The 20,892-nt window shown below is 44.0% G+C and overlaps 1 protein-coding gene across 1 annotated transcript in view; it reads left to right on the forward strand.

The window, feature by feature from the left end:
- The first annotated feature begins 14,048 nt into the window (after positions 1-14,048).
- UGDH (UDP-glucose 6-dehydrogenase) overlaps positions 14,049-20,892 on the forward strand; it is a 29,053-nt gene continuing 22,209 nt past the window's right edge. The window contains exons 1-2 of the mRNA XM_030800910.1: positions 14,049-14,346; positions 20,053-20,221. Of these exons, the coding sequence (XP_030656770.1) occupies positions 20,060-20,221 (162 nt within the window). The 5' untranslated portion in view covers positions 14,049-14,346; positions 20,053-20,059. The remainder of the gene's footprint in view (positions 14,347-20,052; positions 20,222-20,892) is intronic.

Raw genomic sequence — 20,892 nt, forward strand, 5'->3', positions numbered from 1 at the left:
TATTCATGAACACACCCCACTAGAATTTAAGTTGCTGAAGGAATTAAAAGCTAGTGTAGTTAATAGTGGAGTACAAAGCCCATTTACTTTAGGATTGCCAGCATCTATTTGGCGCTATGCGCCTTCCACCCTTTGATGTAAAGCATTCGGCTTGCACTTGTCTGCTAGTGCATACCTGATATGGAATTTAAATTGGCAAGAACTGTGTGCAGACCAGGCTAGACAGAATCGTGCTGCTGGAGACGGAGACATTACAGAGGATGCTGTTAGGCAGTGGCCCCTATTCAGACCTAGAACATCAAATAGCACTCCCAGACGCTGCTTATAAGCAGTGTGCCTTGGCTGTTAAATGCACCTGGGCCACAATTCCAGAGGAAAGGGTCCCAGTACAATCTTTTTTACATATCACGCAAGGGTCACAGAGGCCCTATGCACATTTTCTTGCAAGATTACCATAGGCAGTGAAGTGTCAGATTTCTCTTACCGTGGCTACAGAAATGCTAACCTTAACTAGCTTTTGACAATGCAAACACAGATTGTAAACATGCACTGGCACCTGTGAGATGTACAAAAAGCTTAGGAAATTTTCTCAAACTTGTCAGGATGTGGGAACTGAGCTTCATCGCTCTACGATGTTGGCTGAAGCAAAGGAATAATAGATAATCATTATCCATCAGACAAAGTTTTGCAATTTTATAAAGTTTACCCTTTTATCCTCCCTGTGATTACTCATCACAAGCCTATTCCAGGTGGCCAGTCTTATTTCACTGACGGCTCTTCCAGAGTCTGAGCATCTATTTATGGACCTAAGCATACCCAATAAAAACCCCTGGTGTTTCAGCTCAATGCTCAGAATTAATGGCAGTTATTCAGGTTTTACAGCTCACTGCTTCCTCTCTTATTGTCTGTGATTTAGCCTATGTTGTAAATGTAGCCAGTTGCATTGAGATTGCCACTATTAAAAGCACCCTAGAACCAGAGCTGTTTAACTTGTTTCTAAGACTTCAGCAAGCCGTTCGCTCTCATGCTGCTCCTTTTCATATTTCTCATATTCGCTCTGACACACAACTTCCTGGACTACCTCTAGGTAATGATAGAGCAGATAAATTGATTGGTTCTGTGTTTCAGCAAGCTGAAGCCTCTCATGCATTACTGCATCAAAACACCTCTGCCCTCACTTGTATGTTTCATCTGCCTCAAAGCCAGGCTCGAGCTATTGTGCAAGCCTGCCCCACTTGTCAGCATGTCCCTGGTGTTATACCTGTAGAAGGATGTAACCCACGAGGCTTAGCTCCAAATGAAATCTGGCAAATGGATGTTACACATACAGCAGCCTTTGACAAACTTAGCTATGTTCATATGACTATAGACACTTATTCTCATATGCTGCATGCTACATGTCAAACAGGTGAAACAGCTGGCCACATCCACCGACATTGTCTTGTCATTTGCCGATATGGGGGTCCCTAAACAATTAAAAACTGACAATGGACCTGCTTATGTTAGTCATGCTTTTCAACATTGTTTACAGTTATAGGCAGTCACTCACAAAACAAGAATTCCTCATAACCCTCGAGGACAAGGAATTATAGAGCAGGCACATCAAACGTTACAACATATGTTGAAAAAACAAAAAGGGGGTATAGGAGACCAGTTACCACCTCCAACAATACTACATTTAGCATTATTTACTTTAAATTTTTTAACTCCTGGTACAGATAACAAGACTCTGGTAGAATGACACTGGCAAATGTTAAAGGGAAAAAGGAAAGTTTACCCAAAAGTATTATAGAAATCCCTGGAAGGAGGACAATGGAAAAGCCTGGTAGATTTACTGACATGGGGATGAGGGTATGCTTGTGTTTTACAGATCAAGAAAACCACACAAAAAAATGAGAAACTGCTGGAGCATCAGGGTCAGGCAAAAACCCCTGACTCCATGTTTATGGCCATGCTAGCTATAATATCCTGTGTGCTATGTTTTCCCTGTGCAGAAGCAAAAACATATTGGGCTTATATTCCTAACACCCCAGTAGTATGCCCGGTACTCTGGAGTGACACTCCTCCTGAGATATATCATGATCAAGGAGCATGAGCACTGGGACCCTTAACTCCCCCTGACACACAGCAATTAGACTCTCAGAACAATGGTATCACTCCATTGGAGGGCCTTCCTTTATGCATCACCCAGGATAGACTGCTCAACTGCAGTTGCCTTGCAATTCAATCCCCGGCATGGTTGAGTTACCATGGAAAATATATGTACCTATTGGGCCTTAGTTCTGTTAATATTACTGGTGTAGTTACTAATCACTCCCAGTCCCATCGCCCAAATTGTATTAATTATACAGAATGGGCTCCCTTTGATAATTCTAACCCCCCTCCTTGGACCCGGTGTCTTGGCTCCCTAGCTAGACAACAGTTCATGCTAATGGGAGACATTATTTACTGGGGTCCCCGTGGTCATTTGGTTGGGAGACATGAGCATCAGACCTCATGGCATTAACTTTGCTGGCACTGGTGGCAAAACTTTAACATCTCACTACATCACATTGCAATTCAATCTCAATCTGCTGCCCAAATTGCTTGACACAGCACAAGCTTTAGCTAACCTTTGCCTCAATGGCATTATCAAGGAAAGAGAGGTCCAGTTCAGGAGTCAATATGGAAAGCAGCACTCCCATTTATGAATGGCAGCATTTGGATTGGGACACTATCCAATAATAGTAATTGTGCTAAACACAGTTTTAATGTTACCCTTGTAGAAAATATTACCACTCAATTTACAATTTGTGTTTTTAATCCTTATATTTTCTTAGCGGCAAAAAAACCACCTCCAGTAGATGATGCCCAATTGACTTGTGATTCTTGTCAACTGTATCACTGCCTTAATCATAGCACAATACAAACACATGACATATCCACCCTAATAATTCTAGGTCACATTCCTGGATTATGAATTCCTGTAAATTTATCTGAGCCTTGGGCAGCCACCCCCACTTTACATCTTATGAAACTCCTTTTTACTCAGCTTACTCATTGTGCTCATAGAGCCTTAGGCATGATAATTTTTGCTATAGTCTCCTTAGTTACATTAATAACCTCTGTTGTGGTGTCCTCAATAGCAATGCACAGCTCCATTCAAACAACTCAATATGTGGAAAACTGGACACGCACAGTCGACCAGGCATGGATGCTTCAAAATAAAATTAACACCGAAATACAAACAGAGGTGGCAATGTTAAAGACTACTGTTCTGTGGCTAGGAGAACAAGTACAAAGTTTGCAGTTGCAGCAGCAATGCGTTGTCATTTTAATCATACTCATATTTGTGTGACCAATTTGGTATATAACCAAAATGAATATCTATGGAGCCTTGTAAAAGCCCATTTACAGGGAGCTTTCACATTCAATGTTACTTTTGATATTAATGATTTACAAAGTAAAATCCTTAACTTGAATAAGCAGACTCAAGCGTTTCAGCCCTCTTTAAAAGCTTGGGCAGAATTCCAGCAAGATTTAGAGAGCCTTAACCCTGGGACCTACTTCAAATAGCACCTCAATGTCTTTTTTGTAACTATGGGATTAATGTTACTACGTTTCTGTTTTTTGTTAACAGTCTGCAAAATCAGCTGGACCACCAAACAGCAACTGAGAGCTGCACAATCTGCAATTACCTTTATTCAATTAATGCAAAAACAAAAAGGGGGAGATGTTACAGGCCGAAAGAATGAAGGTCGTGACCAACTCAGTATTAACACTGGAGGCCATATGAGCAGACAGAAAACTGTTCTTATGAAAGCAGGATGTTGGAAAACTAACAACTGTGTCTGCCACCAGAAGGGTTGCTGAGGGCAGTCATGCCCCAAGCGCAGTGTTCCTTGTGATTATCTATAGGAACATCTGAAGCCTGTTGTACAAAGAAAGCAATTATGTGTACCTGTGATAAATCAAGCAGCTGACCAACTATTACTTCTCCCTCCCTGCTCTTTCTACCTAATAAATACGAAGGGCTGTAGAAGCTCAGAGCCCTTGCTCACTAGAAGCAAGGAGCCCCCTGACACCTTCTTCCAAAAATACTTTTTTGTCTTTGTCTTCATTTCTGCATTCATTCCCCTTCGTTCACTCCCATAGCAACCAACAGCGACATGAGCCACTAACACACCCGGCAACATTTTCTCAAAAATTACATTTTACTTTGCTTTGTCTCACATTACACTTATGTCAACATCTTCTCATCTTTCCAAAGAGTTTCACTAGTAACTGCCTGTTGAAAGCTGGCAGTCTCAAACTTCAAGCATGATTCTGCAAGCCAAAGCTGAATTCGAAAATACAAAGCTTAAGAAAATCTTGGACTAAATAAAGTAATATTGTAAATTTTAGTTTCTCCATTAAAGAATGGATAAGACTTACAATTTTCATCCTCCATAACATCCAAGGAATTTTTTCATTGTGTCACAGTATTTTTAAAACTGAGTCACACAGTCACACCTATGTAGGTGTCCACTGGCAATGGCTAATTCCTTGTGCCCTCTAGTATTAATAATTCTCTGATGCTAATCTCTAAAAGCATTAAAGATATTCAAAGAGGGCCAGGCACTGTGGCTCATGCCTGTAATCCAGGCACTTTGTGAGGCCAAGGCAAGAGGATCCCTTGAGCCCAGGAGTTCGAGACCAACCTGGGCAATATAGTGAGACCCTGTCTCTGTAAAAAAAATTCATAAAATTAAAAAGAAAGATATTCAAGGAGCTTTTGATTGAAGATAGCTAACAATTGTCACCCTTTATCACCTCTGCTATAATTTGCATAATATACATGCTCTAACACAGCGACTAATAGTTCCCTTAATCAACTCTTCATCTAATTCTCAACTTCTTCTGTTTTCATTGTAGCAATTTTATCATTTGCATTACAAACATTTAGTATGCTGTCAATTTTTTAAAATAAAAAATAGGTTGGTGGGCATCGTGGCTCACACCTGTAATCTTAGCACTTTGGGAGGCCGAGGTGAGCGGATCACTTGAGGCCAGGAGTTCAAGACCAGCTTGGCCAACATAATAAAACCCTGCCTCTCTGCCTCTACAAAAAATACAAAAATTAGCCATGTGTGGTGCACGCTTGCAATCCCAGCTATTAGGGAGGCTGAGACATGATAATCACTTGAACCTGGGACGCAGAGGTTGCAGTGAGCTGAGATTGCACCACTGCACTCTAGCCTGGGCAACAGAGCAAGACTCAGTCTCAAAAAAAAAAAGGGGGGGGGCTGGGCACAGTGGCTTACGCCTGTAATCCTAGCACTTTAGGAGGCTGAGGCAATTGCATCACTTGAACCCAGAAGTTTGAGACCAGCCTGGGCAACATGGCAAAACTCCGTCTCTATAAAAAATTTAAAAAATTAGCCAGGCATGGTGGTGCATGCCTGTAGTCCCAGCTACTCAGGAGGCTGAGGTGAGAGGATCACCTGAGTTCAGGAAGGTTGAGGCTGCAGTGAGTGGTGATGGTTCACTGCACTACAGCATGGGTGACACAGTGAGACCCTGTCTCAAAAATAAATAAAATAATTTAAAAATATATTTAGTATTGTCAATAGTATTGTCAGTAGTTCCCAATTTAGCCTCGGGAAAAAAAATGCTAAGTAAAATAGCTTTGTGGGCCCATGGTGGCTCACGCCTGTAATCCCAGCACTCTGGAAGGCCGAGGTGGGCAGATCAGAGGTCAGGAGTTCGAGACCAGCCTGACCAACACGGCAAAACCCTGTCTCTACTAAAAATACAAAATTTAGCCAGGCGTGGTGGCACACGCCTGTAATCTCAGCTACTCAGGAGGCTGAGGCAGGAGAATTGCTTGAACCCAGTAGGCAGAGGTTGCAGTAAGCCGAGATCCCGCCACTTCACTCCAGCCTGGACAACAGAGCAAGGCTCTGTCTCCAAAATTATTTCATGTATTTAGTTATTTATTTTGAGACTGAGTCTCGCCCTATTGCCCAAGCTAGAGTGCAGTGGCGTGATCTCAGCTCACTGCAACCTCTGCCTCCTGGGTGCAAGCATTACTTGCACAATGCCAACAAATGCCAACAAATAAGGTAAATTAATTCCAGGGACTTCTAATTGCTGAAGGGAAATTAAAATATAATCATGGTGAGATAACTTTTTCTTTTTGACAGGATCTTGCTATATTGCCCAGGCTGGCCTCAGACTTCTGGCCTCAAGAAATCCATCAGCCTCAGCCACTCGAGTAGCTGAGATTACAGGTGTGCACCACCACACCTGGTTCTGAAAGAATCTTCTAAAGAGATCATATTTGAGTTGGGATCTGAATAATTCAGCTAAGCAAAGATCTGGGCAGTTTTCCAAGAGAAAAAGAACAATAGTAACAAGCACAAAGGCCCTGAAATGGAAATAGACTTGGCATTTTCAAGGGACTGAAGATCAAATGATGGGTACAAGATGAGAAGTAAGGTCTCTATATTATAGGATCTTGGAAGCCAAATAAAGATTTTGGATTTTATTCTGAGTATAAAAGATAGCCATTGGTATAGGGGGTAGAGGTTATATGATCTGATTTATGATTTTATCTTACTCTGGCTATGTAGAAAGATGAATTGTGTCAAGAAGAGAAGCAGAAAACTAGTAAACCATTGGAGTTCAGATAAGAGATGTCAGTGGTTTTGACTAAGGTTGTGGCAGTACAAATTATAAGAAGAGGTCAGATCTGGGATATATTTTGGAGGTACAGCCAATACGTCACAACGATGGCCTCGCTATGAATGGGAAGGAAAAGAGAAAACAAAAGTGACATCTGGTTTGTGGGCTGAGCAACTAATGATACAAATTGAGATAGAAAAGGTTTATAGTAAGGGAAAGAGGGGTGAGAAAGAGCAGACTGGGAGTAAATATTAGTTGGATATAGATTCACTTGCTGGAATAAAGAGATCCAGTGGTTTAAACCAGATTAAAAGTTCTCTTTCACGTAACAACAATATAAGCAGTCCAGAGCTAAAATGTATGTTTCAGGTATTCAGAACCTACACTCTTTCTATTGTTGCTCCCCCAATCCCTACAGCAGTGCTTCTCAAACTGGTTGTGCATGGTCCACCCAATGCTGCACTTCCCTGCATGGTCAAAGGAAGTTCACCACAACATCCACTGGGTTAGTGTTCCAGCTTGAGGAGGATGAGGAGGGGATATTTTATAAGACTTGCAGACAAAACTAGAGAGCTCAAAGCATAAAGATAACTACAATCCCAGCTGCTATCCAGAGTGTCTGAATCAGTGTGATTAAACAGCTTGGAAATTGGAAGAATGGGTCTTAATTCTGCCAAAGCTTCTCACATTTTAAGTTGGCATTTAATATGTTTCCAGGTGTAGGTTTAATATCTTTGACAAAAATTGAAAATATTAAACATTGCGGAAGATGAAGTGGGAAAAATGGTTCATTATACGGTTTGATATACCAAAGCTGAACTGCTTTATTGAATAAATCTTGTCAATTTTGTAAGTTGCTTTTAAAAGAATCAAATTCACTGATTTACATGGCATCTTCTGTTGGAATTCAGAACCTCTCAATAGGCCAAAATATCCTGATTCTAATTATAAACTTCAGCCTTAACAAAAATACGTATTAAATGGGTGGCAAGACAGATTTGAGGATTCTTGATTCATCATTACAGGCGACTCACCCAAAACCCAAATGTAGTTTATCTCTGTTTGGCACTCAGGAGAATTTTACCCTAGGTAATGGATCATTGTATGAGTCCATTTTCATGCTGCTGATAAAGGCACACCTGGGCAATTTACAAAAGAAAGAGGTTTAATTGCCGGGTGCAGTGGCTCACGCCTGTAATCCCAACACTTTGGGAGGCCGAGGCGGGCGGATCACAAAGTCAGGAGATGGATACCATCCTGGCTAACACGGTGAAACCCTGTCTCTACTACAAATACAAAAAAATTAGCTGGGTGTGGTGGCGGGCACCTGTGACAATGCCTGCTATGCAGGAGGCTGAGGCAGGAGAATGGCGTGAACCTGGGAGGCGGAGCTTGCAGTGAGCTGAGATTGTGCCACTGCACTCCAGCCTGGGCAACAGACTGAGACTCCGTCTCAAAAAAAAAAAAAAAAGGAAAAGGTTTATTGGACTTACAGTTCCATGTGGCTGGGGAGGCCTCACAATCATGGTGGAAGGTGAAAGGCATGTCTCACATGGTGGCAGACAAGAGAAGAGAGAAATAACTCTCATTTTTAAAACCATCAGATCTTGTAAGACTTATCCTCTATCATGAGAACAGCATGGGAAAGACCCACCCCCATTATTCTTTTTTTTTTTTTTTTAAGACTAAGTTTCATTTTGACGCCCAGGCTGGAGTGCAGTGGTGTGATCTTGGCTCACTGCAACCTCTGCCTCCAGGTTCAAGTGATTCTCACGCCTCAGCCTCCCAAGTAGCTGGGATTACAGGTGCCCGCCACCGTGCCTGGCTAATTTTTGTATTTTTAGTATAGATGGGGTTTCACCATGTTGGCCAGGCTGGTCTCAAACTCCTGATCGCAAGTGATCTCCCTGCTGGCCTCCCAAAGTGCTGGGATTACAGGCATGAGCAACCGCGTCCAGCCCACATGATTCAATTACCAGGTCCCTCCCACGACACATGGGTTATGGGAGCTACAAGATAAGACTTGGGTGGGGACACAGAGCCAAACCATATCATTCCGCCCTGGCCCCTCTCAAATCTCATGTCTTCACATTTCAAAACCAATCATGCCTTCCCAATAGTTCTCCGAAGTCTTAACTCATTTCAGCATTAACTCAAAAGTCCACAGTCCAAAGTCTCATCTGAGACAAGGCAAATCCCTTCTGCCTATGAGCCTGTAAAATCAAAAGTAAGTTATTTACTTCCTAGATACAATGGTGGTATAAGCATTGGGTAAATATAGCCATTCCAAATGGGAGAAATTGGCCAAAACAAAGGGGCTACAGGACCCATGCAAGTCTGAAATCCAGCAGGGCAGTCAAATCTTAAAACTTCAAAATGATCTCCTTTGACTCCATGTCTCACATCCAGGTCACACTGACACAAGAGGTGGATTCCCATGGTCTTGGGCAGCTCCACTTCTGTGGCTTTGCACGGTAAAGCCTCCCTCCAGGCTGCTTTCATAGGCTGGCATTGAGTGTCTGCAGCTTTTCCAGGCACACAGTGCAAGCTGTCAGTGGATCTACCATTCTGGGGTCTGGAGGATGGTGGTCCACTTCTCACAGCTCCATCAGGCAGTGCCCCAGCGGGGACTCTGTGTGGGGGCTCTGACCCCACATTTCCCTTCTGCACTGCTCTAGCAGAGGTTCTCCATGACGGCTCCACCCCTACAGCAAACTTCTGCCTGGGCATCCAGGCATTTCCATATATCTTCTGAAATCTAGATGGAGGTTCCCAAACCCCAATTCTTGACTTCTATGTACTCGCAGGCTCAACACCACATGGAAGCTGCCAAGATTTGGGGCTTCCACCCCCTGAAGCAACAGCCCGAGCTCTATGTTGGCCCCTTTCAGTCACCACTGGAGCAGCTGAGACGCAGGGCACCAAGTCCCTAGGCTGCACATAGCATGCGGACCCTGGGTGTCACCCACAAAACCACTTTTTCCTCCTAGGCCTCTGGACCTGTGATGGGAGGGGCTGCCACGAAGACCTCTGACATGTCTGGGAGATACTTTCCCCATTGTCTTGGGTATTAAGATTCAGCTCCTTGGTACCTATGTAAATTTTTGCAGCCAGCTTGAATTTCCTCTCAGAAAATGGGATTTTCTTTTCTATTGCATTGTCAGGCTGCAATTTCCCAAACTTTTATGCTCTGCTTCCCTTATAAAACTGAATGTCTTTTTTTTTTTTTTTTTTTTTTTTGAGACAGAGTCTCAGTCTGTTGCCCAGGCTGGAGTCAGTGGCATGATCTTGGCTCATGGAACCTCCACCTCCTTGGTCTAGGCAATTCTCCTGCATCAGCCTCCCGAGAAGCTGGAATTACAGGCGCGCACCACCATGCCCAGCTAATTTTTGTATTTCTAGTAGACACAGAGTTTCACCATATTGACCAGGCTGGTCTTGAACTCCTGACCTCTTGATCCACCCTCCTCGGCCTCCCAAAGTGCTGGGATTATAGGTGTGCGCCACAGTACCCAGTCAAAACAGAATGCCTTTAACAACACCCAAGTCACCTCTTGAATGCTTTGCTGCTTAGAAATGTCTTCCGCTGGCCAACATAGTGAAACCATCTCTACGAAAAATACAAAAAATTAGAAGGGCATGGTGGCAGACACCTGTAATCCCAGCTACTCGGGAGGCTGGGGCAAGAGAATTGCTTGAACCCAGTGAGCTGAGATCGCACCATTGCACTCCACCCCGGGCGACAGTGCAAGACTAAGTCTCAAAAAAAAAAAAAAAAAAAAAGAAATGTCTTCCACCAGATACCCTAAATCATCTCCCTCAAGCTCCAAGTCCCACAAATCTCTCGGGCAGGGGCAAAATGTCACCAGTCTCTTTGCTAAAACATAACAAGAGTCACCTTTGCTCCAGTTCCCAACAAGTTCCTCATCTCCATCTGAGACCACCTGATTGGATTTCATTGTCCATATAATTATCAGCATTTTTATCAAAGCCATTTAACAAGCTTCTAGGGAGTTCTAAACTTTCCTACATTTTCCTGTCTTCTTCTGAGCCCTCCAAACTGTTCCAACATCTGGCTGTTAACCCAGTTCCAAAGTTGCTTCCATATTTTTGGATATCTTTTTAGCAGTGCCTCACTCTACTGGTACCAATTTACTGTGTTCTTTTGCATGCTGCTGATAAAGACATCCCCAAGACTAGGAAATTTACAAAAGAAAGAGGTTTATTGGACTTACAGTTCCACATGGCTAGGGAAGCCTCACAATCATGGTGGAAGGTGAAAGGCATGTCTCACATGGCGGCAGACAAGAGAGAACTTGTGCAGGGAAACTCGTTTTTAAAACCATCAGATCTCATGAGACTTATTCACTATCACAAGAACAGCACTGGAAAGACTTGCCCCCATGATTCAATTACCTCCCACTGGGTTTCAAGATGAGATGTGGGTGGGGACACAGCCAAACCATATCACAGCTACTCTGAAAGCTGAGTTGGAGGGTCACTTCAGCCTGGGAGGTTGAGGCTGCAGTGAGACGTGTTCATGCCAATGCATTCCAGCCTGGGTGACAAAGTGAGACCCTGTAAAAAAACAAAAAAAAGGAAGGAAAGAAAGGCTTACATTTTACCCAAACAATACCTTACTATGACTGGCTCTGTGTCCCCACCCAAATCTCATCCTGTAGGTCCCATAATTCCTGCATGTTGTGAGAGGGACCCAGCGGATGATAATTGAATCATGGGGGCAGGTCTTTCCTGTGCTGTTCTTGTGATAGTGAATAAGTCTCATGAGATCTGATGGTTTTAAAAACGAGTTTCCCTGCACAAGTTCTCTCTTGTCTGCCGCCATGTGAGACATGCCTTTCACCTTCCACCATGATTGTGAGGCTTCCCTAGCCATGTGGAACTGTAAGTCCAATAAACCTCTTTCTTTTGTAAATTTCCTAGTCTTGGGGATGTCTTTATCAGCAGCATGCAAAAGAACACAGTAAATTGGTACCAGTAGAGTGAGGCACTGCTAAAAAGATATCCAAAAATATGGAAGCAACTTTGGAACTGGGTTAACAGCCAGATGTTGGAACAGTTTGGAGGGCTCAGAAGAAGACAGGAAAATGTAGGAAAGTTTAGAACTCCCTAGAAGCTTGTTAAATGGCTTTGATAAAAATGCTGATAATTATATGGACAATGAAATCCAATCAGGTGGTCTCAGATGGAGATGAGGAACTTGTTGGGAACTGGAGCAAAGGTGACTTTTGTTATGATTTAGCAGAGACTGGTGGCACTTTGCCCCTGCCCTAGAGATCTGCAAAACTTTGAACTTGAGAGAGATGATTTACGGTATCTGACAGAAGAAATTTCTAAGCAGCAAAGCATTCAAGATGTGACTTGGGTGCTGTTAAAGGCATTCAGTTTCTAAGGGAAACAAAACATAAAAGTTTGGAAAATTTGCAGCCTGACAACATGACAGAAAAGAAAATCTCATTTTCTGAGGAGAAATTCAAGCTAGCTGTAGAAATTTGCATAAGTAAGGAGGATCTGAATGTTAATCACCAAGACAATAGGGAAAATGGGCATGTCAGAGATCTTCATGTCAGCTCCTCCCATCACAGGCCTGGAGGTTTAGGAAGAAAAAATGGTTTTGAGGGCTTGGCCCAGGGTCCCTCTGCTGTGTGCAGTCTAGGAACTTGGTGCCTTGTGTCCCAGCTGCTCCAGCTGTAACTAAAATGGGCTGAGGCATAGCTTGGGCTGTTGCTTCAGAGGGTGGAAGCTCTGGAACTCCTGACTTCAGGTGATCCGCCTGCTATGGCCTCCTAAAGTGCTGGGATTACAGGCATAAACCACCGTGCCCGGCCAAAGGAATTGAGTCTTAATCCCTTTTGCATCTTCAGCCTTTAGGATAATGTCTGACACACAACAGACATTAAATATTTGTTGGATGAATGAACTGAACTGCATAGAATGCAGAAAGCCTACATATACTGGCCAGGCACAGTGGCTCACACCTGTAATCCCAGCACTTTGGGAGGCCAAGGTGGGCGAATCACCTGAGGTCAGGAGTTTGAGACCAGACTGGTCAACATGGCAAAACCCAGTCTCTATTAAAAATATAAAAATTAGCCAGGCATGGTTGTGGGCGCCTGTAATCCCAGCTACTCGGGAGGCTGAGGCAGGAGAATCGCTTGAATTGGGGAGGAGGAGGTTGTGGTGAGCCAAGATCGCACCACTGCACTCTAGCCTGGGCAACAAGAGGGAGACTCCATCTCAAAACAAACAAAACAACAAACAAACAAGCCTACATACCCTGCCACACGTGCTACTATCCACAGCAAACTGTTTCATCCACATTCAACAACTTTCTTAAAGTCCCCATCATGATCCTATCAAGAAAACTGTAATTTATATGGTATTTTAATGTGCCTTTATAAATTACTAATCACTTTCTTCACGATGTATGTTAAAATGGCTTATGTCACCTGATGTAATCCTTAATGAAGAAAATAAAAGGCCATGACTATGCCTGGCTTTTTTTCTTGTATCTTAGATTTGAGTGTTAAAATGACCTCGAAGCGGCGAAAGAAAGGAACAGAACTGCCCTCCACATTAAAAATGAGCAGGCTCCATAGGTTAATTTTACTCTTCCTCACGCACGGCACTTACAAGTTGCAAACTCTCTGCTCCACAGCATGCACAGACATCCCAAATCCCGGATTGGGCCTGAGGAACATCTCTGCAAAGAGCGCAGGGTGGGGGTCCCGCCTCTCCCGCCAGGGACCAGGGAGTGGACACTCACTGGTCCAGTCATGAGGAACTCAGCATCCTCCTGACGGGAGGCGCCTCTTTCCCAGAAGCGGTGGGTCAGGAGGAATCTGACTAAACCCTGGGTTGCCGGCCCGGAGGGCGCGGTTGACCCCGGGGCCTCGAGGTTGTGGGCGAGGAGTAATCCGCCCACCGGGACCGACCTGCAGAGTCCAAAGGGCCGAAACCCGAGGGCGGCGCTCCAGGGTGCTGAGGAAACCGGAAAGGCGGCCAGGACCTTCCGGTCGCCTCGGCCCACCACCCACCCAGTGTCCGCGCAGCCCTAAAGGCTGGCAGACGCGGAGCGCACGCGGCCTTTGCCTCGAACAGGACAGGGCGGCGGAGAGAGGGCTGCCCGACAACAATTCTTGACCCCCCATCGACCCACGACCGCCGGGTAGGCGAGCACAGAGACTACACCCGCGGCGCGCCCCCGTCCCCTGGTCCAGCGGACACGCTATGCACGCAGCCCCGCCCAGCGCCGCTCGCGGCAGGGGCGGAGCCGCTGAGCTGGCCAAAGCGGATTTGCCCAGCTCGGCCAGGGGCGGGGCAGACCCTCCCAGCCAGGACCAGCCCCAGTCTCCCCGCCCCTGGGCCCTGAAGGAAATAGGGACCCGGCCCTGGGCCTTGTGTAGTGGGAGGGGGAGCTAGGAAGCAGCTGAGGGCAGGGTCCAGGAGGGCCTGGCTGCGGGGGAATGAAGCCTCCGCCTTCTCAGGCAAAAGCCTTTAAATACGGGCTCAGGCCCGGGACTCAGAGTGTAACGCGTGGCAGCCTGAGGGAGGGGCGTGCGCCGAGAGGGAGCTCAGACGGAGCGGGGCGCGGGTGGAGAAGCTGCGGCGGCGCGGCCCGTAGGAAGGTGCTGTCCGAACGATCGGGATAGGAGCGGTCCCTGCGCTTGCTGCTGGGAAGTGGGTAAGCGCCGCTCCCAGGCTGGCCCCGCCGCCCGGGCGGGATGCTCCCAGGTCTGGGCGGGATGTGGAGGGAGCGGGGCTGGGGTGTGCGCGCTGCTCCGGGTCGCTAGCTGCCCTGGGTCCCGGGCTTCCCGTCTCACGACCTTCGTCTCTTTGGGGCTTAGGGCGGGAACCGCATTTTGGAACTGCTGTCCTGGGGATGTGGTCGTCTGGGCTTCTTATTCAAGACTCGTGAGTCTTCCAGCCCCTTCTCTTTCTGCTTTTACCCACTTTCCTGACTTGGATTAGATTTCTCTGCCGCCTCCAAAGCCAAACGCCCACCACAGGAAGCGGTTCTCTCGTTGGGGACCTCATTTTGGCCGCAGAGTCGTAGTCTTTTGTTTGTGTTTAAGAGTCTGCTCACCTGAGGGGCTCCTGCTTTTCTCATGCCGCCCGTCTTAAGAAACCAAAGAGAAACGAAGCCAGAAAGCCCTCGAGAGCAAAATCCTAAGACTATCGTGATATCTGTCCGGGATGTCCTGGAATCCATTGTTGGCCCCCCACACCACAGAATTGCTCTGTTTGATGTCGGGGAAGGCCTTTCCTGGGTGCCTCGGGAGACCATGTTTGTGTGAGATCTTGAAAAATTATACGTCCTATAAATATATAGGAAGATAACTTAGTAGGGTTAGGAATTCTAGTATAGAGAAAAGAGGGGTTCGCTGGTAGGGATCTATTCATGGGCATACAGAGCAGTAGCTGTCTTATCGACAGACCTCAAAGACACAGTGAGCCTTTGAGTTTCTTCAAATCCCTTAAGAAATGGAGAACAGTAGTCTTTCTTCAGGGGGGTTCTGGAAATGAAAGAGCTGACTGTCTGCTCTGAGATGTGCTTATTAGTGGCCAGGATCCAGTTTAAGGTAAGGGGTAGACAACCCTAATTGAAAAGATCTCATTTCTTCTCCCGTTGCTGCAAAATCTATAACTGGATAAGCATAATCCATCTTCCTTCTTGTTTACTTCCACAGCTTTACATGATAACCCTTAGACATAAAATTAATACCGGCTTTCTTACTGATTAAATATTTTTTTCTGGTCAGGCATCTTTTACTGTTTAATTTCTGGAAATGATTAAAATCTGTGAAGCTGATGTATCCAACTATAATGCCCATCGTTAGCTCCTGGGTACCTATGCAAATTATGCTGTAGAGAGCTGGGGCTAGTAGGATTATATTCTGTTTAGATTGTAGTAGGGCATTTGTTATTTGTTAGTGACCCCTTCTGGGTTGGAATGTTTATTTGAATTTATGAAATTTTGCATGAAGAGTAGTTTTGGAACGGTTTGGTTTGTTGTGACTCTCTCAAAATACAGAGGTAAAAACTCATTTCAAAATAACCCATTTAATAAGGAAACACTCTTATGTCTCTGACAGTAGAATAGAGGGCCAGAGGGTACATAAAAGTAGAAATAGAAAATGGGGTCTGGGCGCGGTGGCTCACATCTGTAATCCCAGCACTTTGGGAGGCCGAGACGGGCGGATCACGAGGTCAGGAGATCGAGACCATCCTGGCTAACACGGTGAAACCCCGTCTCTACTAAAAATACAAAAAAAATTAGCCGGGCGTAGTGGCGGGCGCCTGTGGTCCCAGCTACTTGGGAGGCTGAGGCAGGAGAATGGCATGAACCCAGGAGACGGAGCTTGCAGTGAGCCGAGATTGCGCCACTGCACTCCAGCCTGGGCAACTGAGCCAGACTCCGTCTCAAAAAAAAAAAAAAAAAGAAGAAAAAGAAAATGGGGCTGGGCGCAGTGGCTCACGCCTGTAATCCCAGCACTTTGGGAGGCCGAGGTGTGTGGATCATCTGAGGTCAGGAGTTCGAGACCAGCCTGGCCAATATGGTGAAACCTCGTCTTTACTAAAAGTATAAAAAGTAGCTGGGCGTGGTGGTGGGCACCTGTAATTCCAGCTACTCGGGAGGCTGAGGCAGGAGAATTGCTTGAATCCAGGAGACGGAGGTTGCAGTGAGCCGACATGGTACCACTGCACTCCAGCCTCGGTGACAGTGAGACTCCATGTCAAAAAGAAAAAAAAAAAGAAATAGAAAATGGAGTTGGCAAACATCTGTGTCATGCAAAGTGTGTCACTATGTCAAACTCCGTTTTAAAGCTTATTGAAGATTTTATTGAAACTTCCAAGTGAGCATTTATTTGGACTTGCACAGATTGTACATCAGCCTTTTCATTGATTCTCCCATTGTCATCCATAAGCCGTATTTCATGGGAAATAGCAAGGCGAGAATATCCAAAATAAAGCTTGTGTAAAACACATCCAGTTCTGTGATATAGGTTCACCTGCCATCAGTAGTCTGACGTATGTAAAGCAAGTTGAAATGTGGTCTCACAATCAAGGCAGATAAGAAGTAACTCTGGGGAAACATGCTGAAGTTCTTTAACTCAAGAAAAGAACTTGGCCAGGTGCGATGGCTCACGCCTGTAATCCCAACACTTTGGGAGGCTGAGGCAGGTGGATCAACTGAGGTCAGGAGCTTGAGACCAGCCTGGCCAACATGGTGAAATGCTGTCTCTACCAAAACATACAAAAATTAGCTGGGCATGGTGGCAGACACCTGTAGTCCCAGCTACTTGGGAGGCTAGGTGGGAGAATTGCTTTAACCTGGGAGGCGGAGGCTGCATTGAGCCCAGATTGTGCCATTGCACTCCAGCCTGGGCAACAGAGTGAGACCTTGTGTCAGAAAAAAAAAAAAAAAAAGAACTTGATAGTATTCTGGTCAATTACTGCAAAAATACTATGATCGGCAATCTGAACTAAAGCTATTTACACAGAAGTCTTCATCTCAAAAAGAGAGGCCCTTGTGGAGAGTTACTCATTCATTCAATTAATAATCATTGAGAGGCTGCTATTCTAGGAGTCAAGGATACAGCAGGGAGCAGCAGCAAATAACTGTTAGCCTGGCTGTGCCTTATTAAACTATGAACTCCTTAAGCCCAGGAGCTGCAACGAGTAGACACTGATTCTACATTTAATAAATGTGTTAGCAGAACCTGTCCTGGTTGAGATTAAGAGTAAAGGCTGCCCTAATAACCTTTCGCTAGGAGATTAAATGGTAACCCTAAAAGATCCTCTGGTCGGACATTACTTTGAGATTCTACTCTTTAAGTATTCTAGATATACTGGGTTTAATTAAGTGAAAAAAGCCAGGTGTTAATAGTATATATGGTATTCTATTGAATTTAGAAAGACAAGATTGTTAGAATATATATGTATATTTACTTGTAGCTGGGAGGATATACAAGAAAACGGATTGCTTGTGTGGAAGCAAAGTAGGGGATAGCAAAGTAGATAAGGAAGGGGTTGGAGTGAGATTTCTCATGTGTACCTTGTTACAACAGATTTAATTTTGAACCATATGAACATTATTCAGAATAAGTAATTTTTTTTTTTTTTTGAGATGGAGTTTCGTGCTTGTTGCCCAGGCTGGAGTGCAACATGGCACAATCTCAGCTCACTGCAACCTTCACCTCCCGGGTTCAAGCGATTCTCCTGCCTCAGCCTCCCAAGTAGCTGGGATTACAGGCATGTGCCACCATCCCTCGCTAATTTTGTATTTTTAGTAGAGACGAGGTTTTGTCATGTTGATCAGGCTGGTCTTGAACTCCTGACCTCAGGTGATCCACCCTCCTCGGCCTCCCAAAGTGCTGGGATTACAGGCACGAGCCACCGTGCCTGGCCAGAATAAATAATTTTTAAAAATTTATTTCATATGACTAAGAATACTGCTCTATTTAATTGAATCATATAATTTAAAATTCTGTCCATTTTTACCATTTTACCAAAATTCTATTTCTTTTAATCATTTTTTAAAAGTCATGAGGGGCCTGGCACAGTGGCTCGTGCCTGTAATCCTAGCACTTTGTGAGGCTGAGGCAGGCAGATTGCTTGAGCTCAGTAGTTCGAGACCAGCCTGGGCAACATGGCAAAACTCTGTGTCTACTAAAAATACAAAAATTAACCTGGTGTGGTGGCGTGCACCTGTAGTCCCAGCTACTTGGTGGGCTGAGGCACGAGAATCACTTAAACCCAGGAGGCGGAGGTTGTAATAAGCTGAGATGGTGCCACTGCACTGCAGCCTGTGTGACAAAGTGAGATTCTGTCTCAAAAAAAATAAATACCGTGATGGCTCGTGCCTGTAATCCCAGCACTTTTGGAGGCTGAGGCGGGCGGATCACAAGGTCAAGAAATTGAGACCATCCTGACCAACATGGTGAAACCCCATCTCTACTAAAAATACAAAAATTAGCTGGGCATGGTAGTGTGTGCCTGTAGTCCCAGCTACTCAGTAGGCTGAGGCAGGAGAATCGCTTGAACCCAGGAGACGGAGGTTGCAGTGAGCCGAGATCACATCATTGTACTCTAGCCTGGCGACAGAGCAAGACTCTGTATCATTTAAAAAAAAAAAAAAAAAAGTCATGAGGGATCAGACTCCATGAGTTGATATCTGTACCACTAAAGATCAATGTATAAGCCAGATTGGTAGTTTATTAACACAGGCTACAAACAGTCCAGGATACTTACATGGATTAGTCAGCTCATTTTCTTCTAGTAGGGAAATCTATCCAGAGAACCAAACGAAAATTTAGAATATTGTTTAATACAGATTCAAACTAAAAGGAATTGGATAATCTTAATTATATGATTGGTCTTTTTTCATAATAGGGATATTCTTGCCAGGCATTCAAATTAGGCCAGCGTTCCACAGTGTGTTCTCTGATCCATACAGGAGTATACTAAAAAATTCTTAAACTCTCTGATTAACATTTTCCTTCTCTTTGGAATCTGTGAATGGGTTAGATTAGATGATGTCTGAGGTCTTGGCAAGGCAAAACCATTTTTTGCTTCTAAGAATCTGATCAGTTTGACAGTTCTCATTATAACAGATAAATGAGCATACTTATGTATAAATCAGTTCCTTGTCATTTTGATTAGTGTGAATCAGTTCACCTAATGCTTTTGAAAATCTATCAAAATCTGTGTAACCCACTTTTCTGCTGGCATTGGGAAGAAAAAAAATCTGTGTAACAGCTTTGGTAATTACAGAAATTACATTTTCTTTAACCACCTTATGGTTTCTGATTAAAGTTGAAATGGAGTTTAAGATTATTGCCTAGTACCTAAAAGTAAACTTTGAAAGCCAAAGTAGTGTGTAGGGCATATAATCTCAGAGGCCAATTCTGGACTGTGGAACTAATCTTATTCTATATCATTGTAATCTAAACCTGTTATAAACTCATCTTTGTACACTAGCATTTATTTAAGCAAGAATTGTACAAGTATGTTCATTCTGGAGCTTTCTCTCAGCAATCAAAGTTGTCCTAGTGTATTATAGACCTAAGAAAAGTTTTACTTTGATTCTTTACTTTCTAAATATTAGGTCATTATAATCTTTGTGGCTCCCCTTCAGTAATATCAGTTACTGTAATTATTTCTATATGTTTCATGCTAGTGCAGCTGAGAACAGGCTAGGTCATCCAATTGGAATGTTATTTTTTTAAATCACTATTTCCATAATTCCTCAGAGTGAATGTAGGAAATCTTTCCAGATATCTGTCACCTTGACAGTTTTTATAAAGTGTAATGAATGTACAATATGATTTCTTTAAATTTTCTGTTTTCAATACTAGAACAGTCTTACTGTTTTCTTTCTAGTACAATCATGTTTGAAATTAAGAAGATCTGTTGCATCGGTGCAGGCTATGTTGGAGGACCCACATGTAGTGTCATTGCTCGTATGTGTCCTGAAATCAGGGTAACGGTTGTTGATGTCAATGAATCAAGAATCAATGCGTGGAATTCTCCTACACTTCCTATTTATGAGGTAAACATATTAAACAACTCTTTGTTTTTATGCTCTTTGTTTTTTTACTGTCTTTAGTAAATCATTTATATGCACTATTAATATAAAAATCTATAATTGCAACTGATAAGAAATTAAATGAAAAAATCTGGATACAAAACATATGGACATTAAAACGCATTACTTCGGGTAACGTGGGTAGGAAAAATGACCAGAAAGTCTATCAGAATGGTTGTATTAGTGCAGTGAAATTATGGATAATTTTTTCTCTTCCCTGATTTCATTTTTTTTTTTTTTTTGAGACAGAGTCTTCCTCTGTTGCCCAGGCTGGAGTGCAATGACGCGAGCTCAGCTCACAGCAACACTCGCCTCACGGGTTCAAACAATTCTGCCTCAGCCTCCTGAGTAGCTGGGATTACAGGCGCCCACCACCACACCCAGCTAATTTTTGTATTTTTAGTAGAGATGGGGTTTCACCATGTTGGCCAGGCTGGTCTTGAGCTCCTGAACTCAGGTGATCCGCCCGCCCCAGCCTCCCAAAGTGCTGGGATTACAGGCGTGAATCACTGCACCTGGCCTTCTTCCCTATTTTCTAATTTTGTCTGTTAGTATCATTACCATATTATAATAAAATTAAAAAGTGGTATCCTGTAAAAATAAATACAACTTTTAATAATATTAATATAAATTTA

Source organism: Nomascus leucogenys, chromosome 20, assembly GCF_006542625.1.
Source record: "Nomascus leucogenys isolate Asia chromosome 20, Asia_NLE_v1, whole genome shotgun sequence".
In the NCBI taxonomy this organism is placed as follows: domain Eukaryota; kingdom Metazoa; phylum Chordata; class Mammalia; order Primates; family Hylobatidae; genus Nomascus; species Nomascus leucogenys.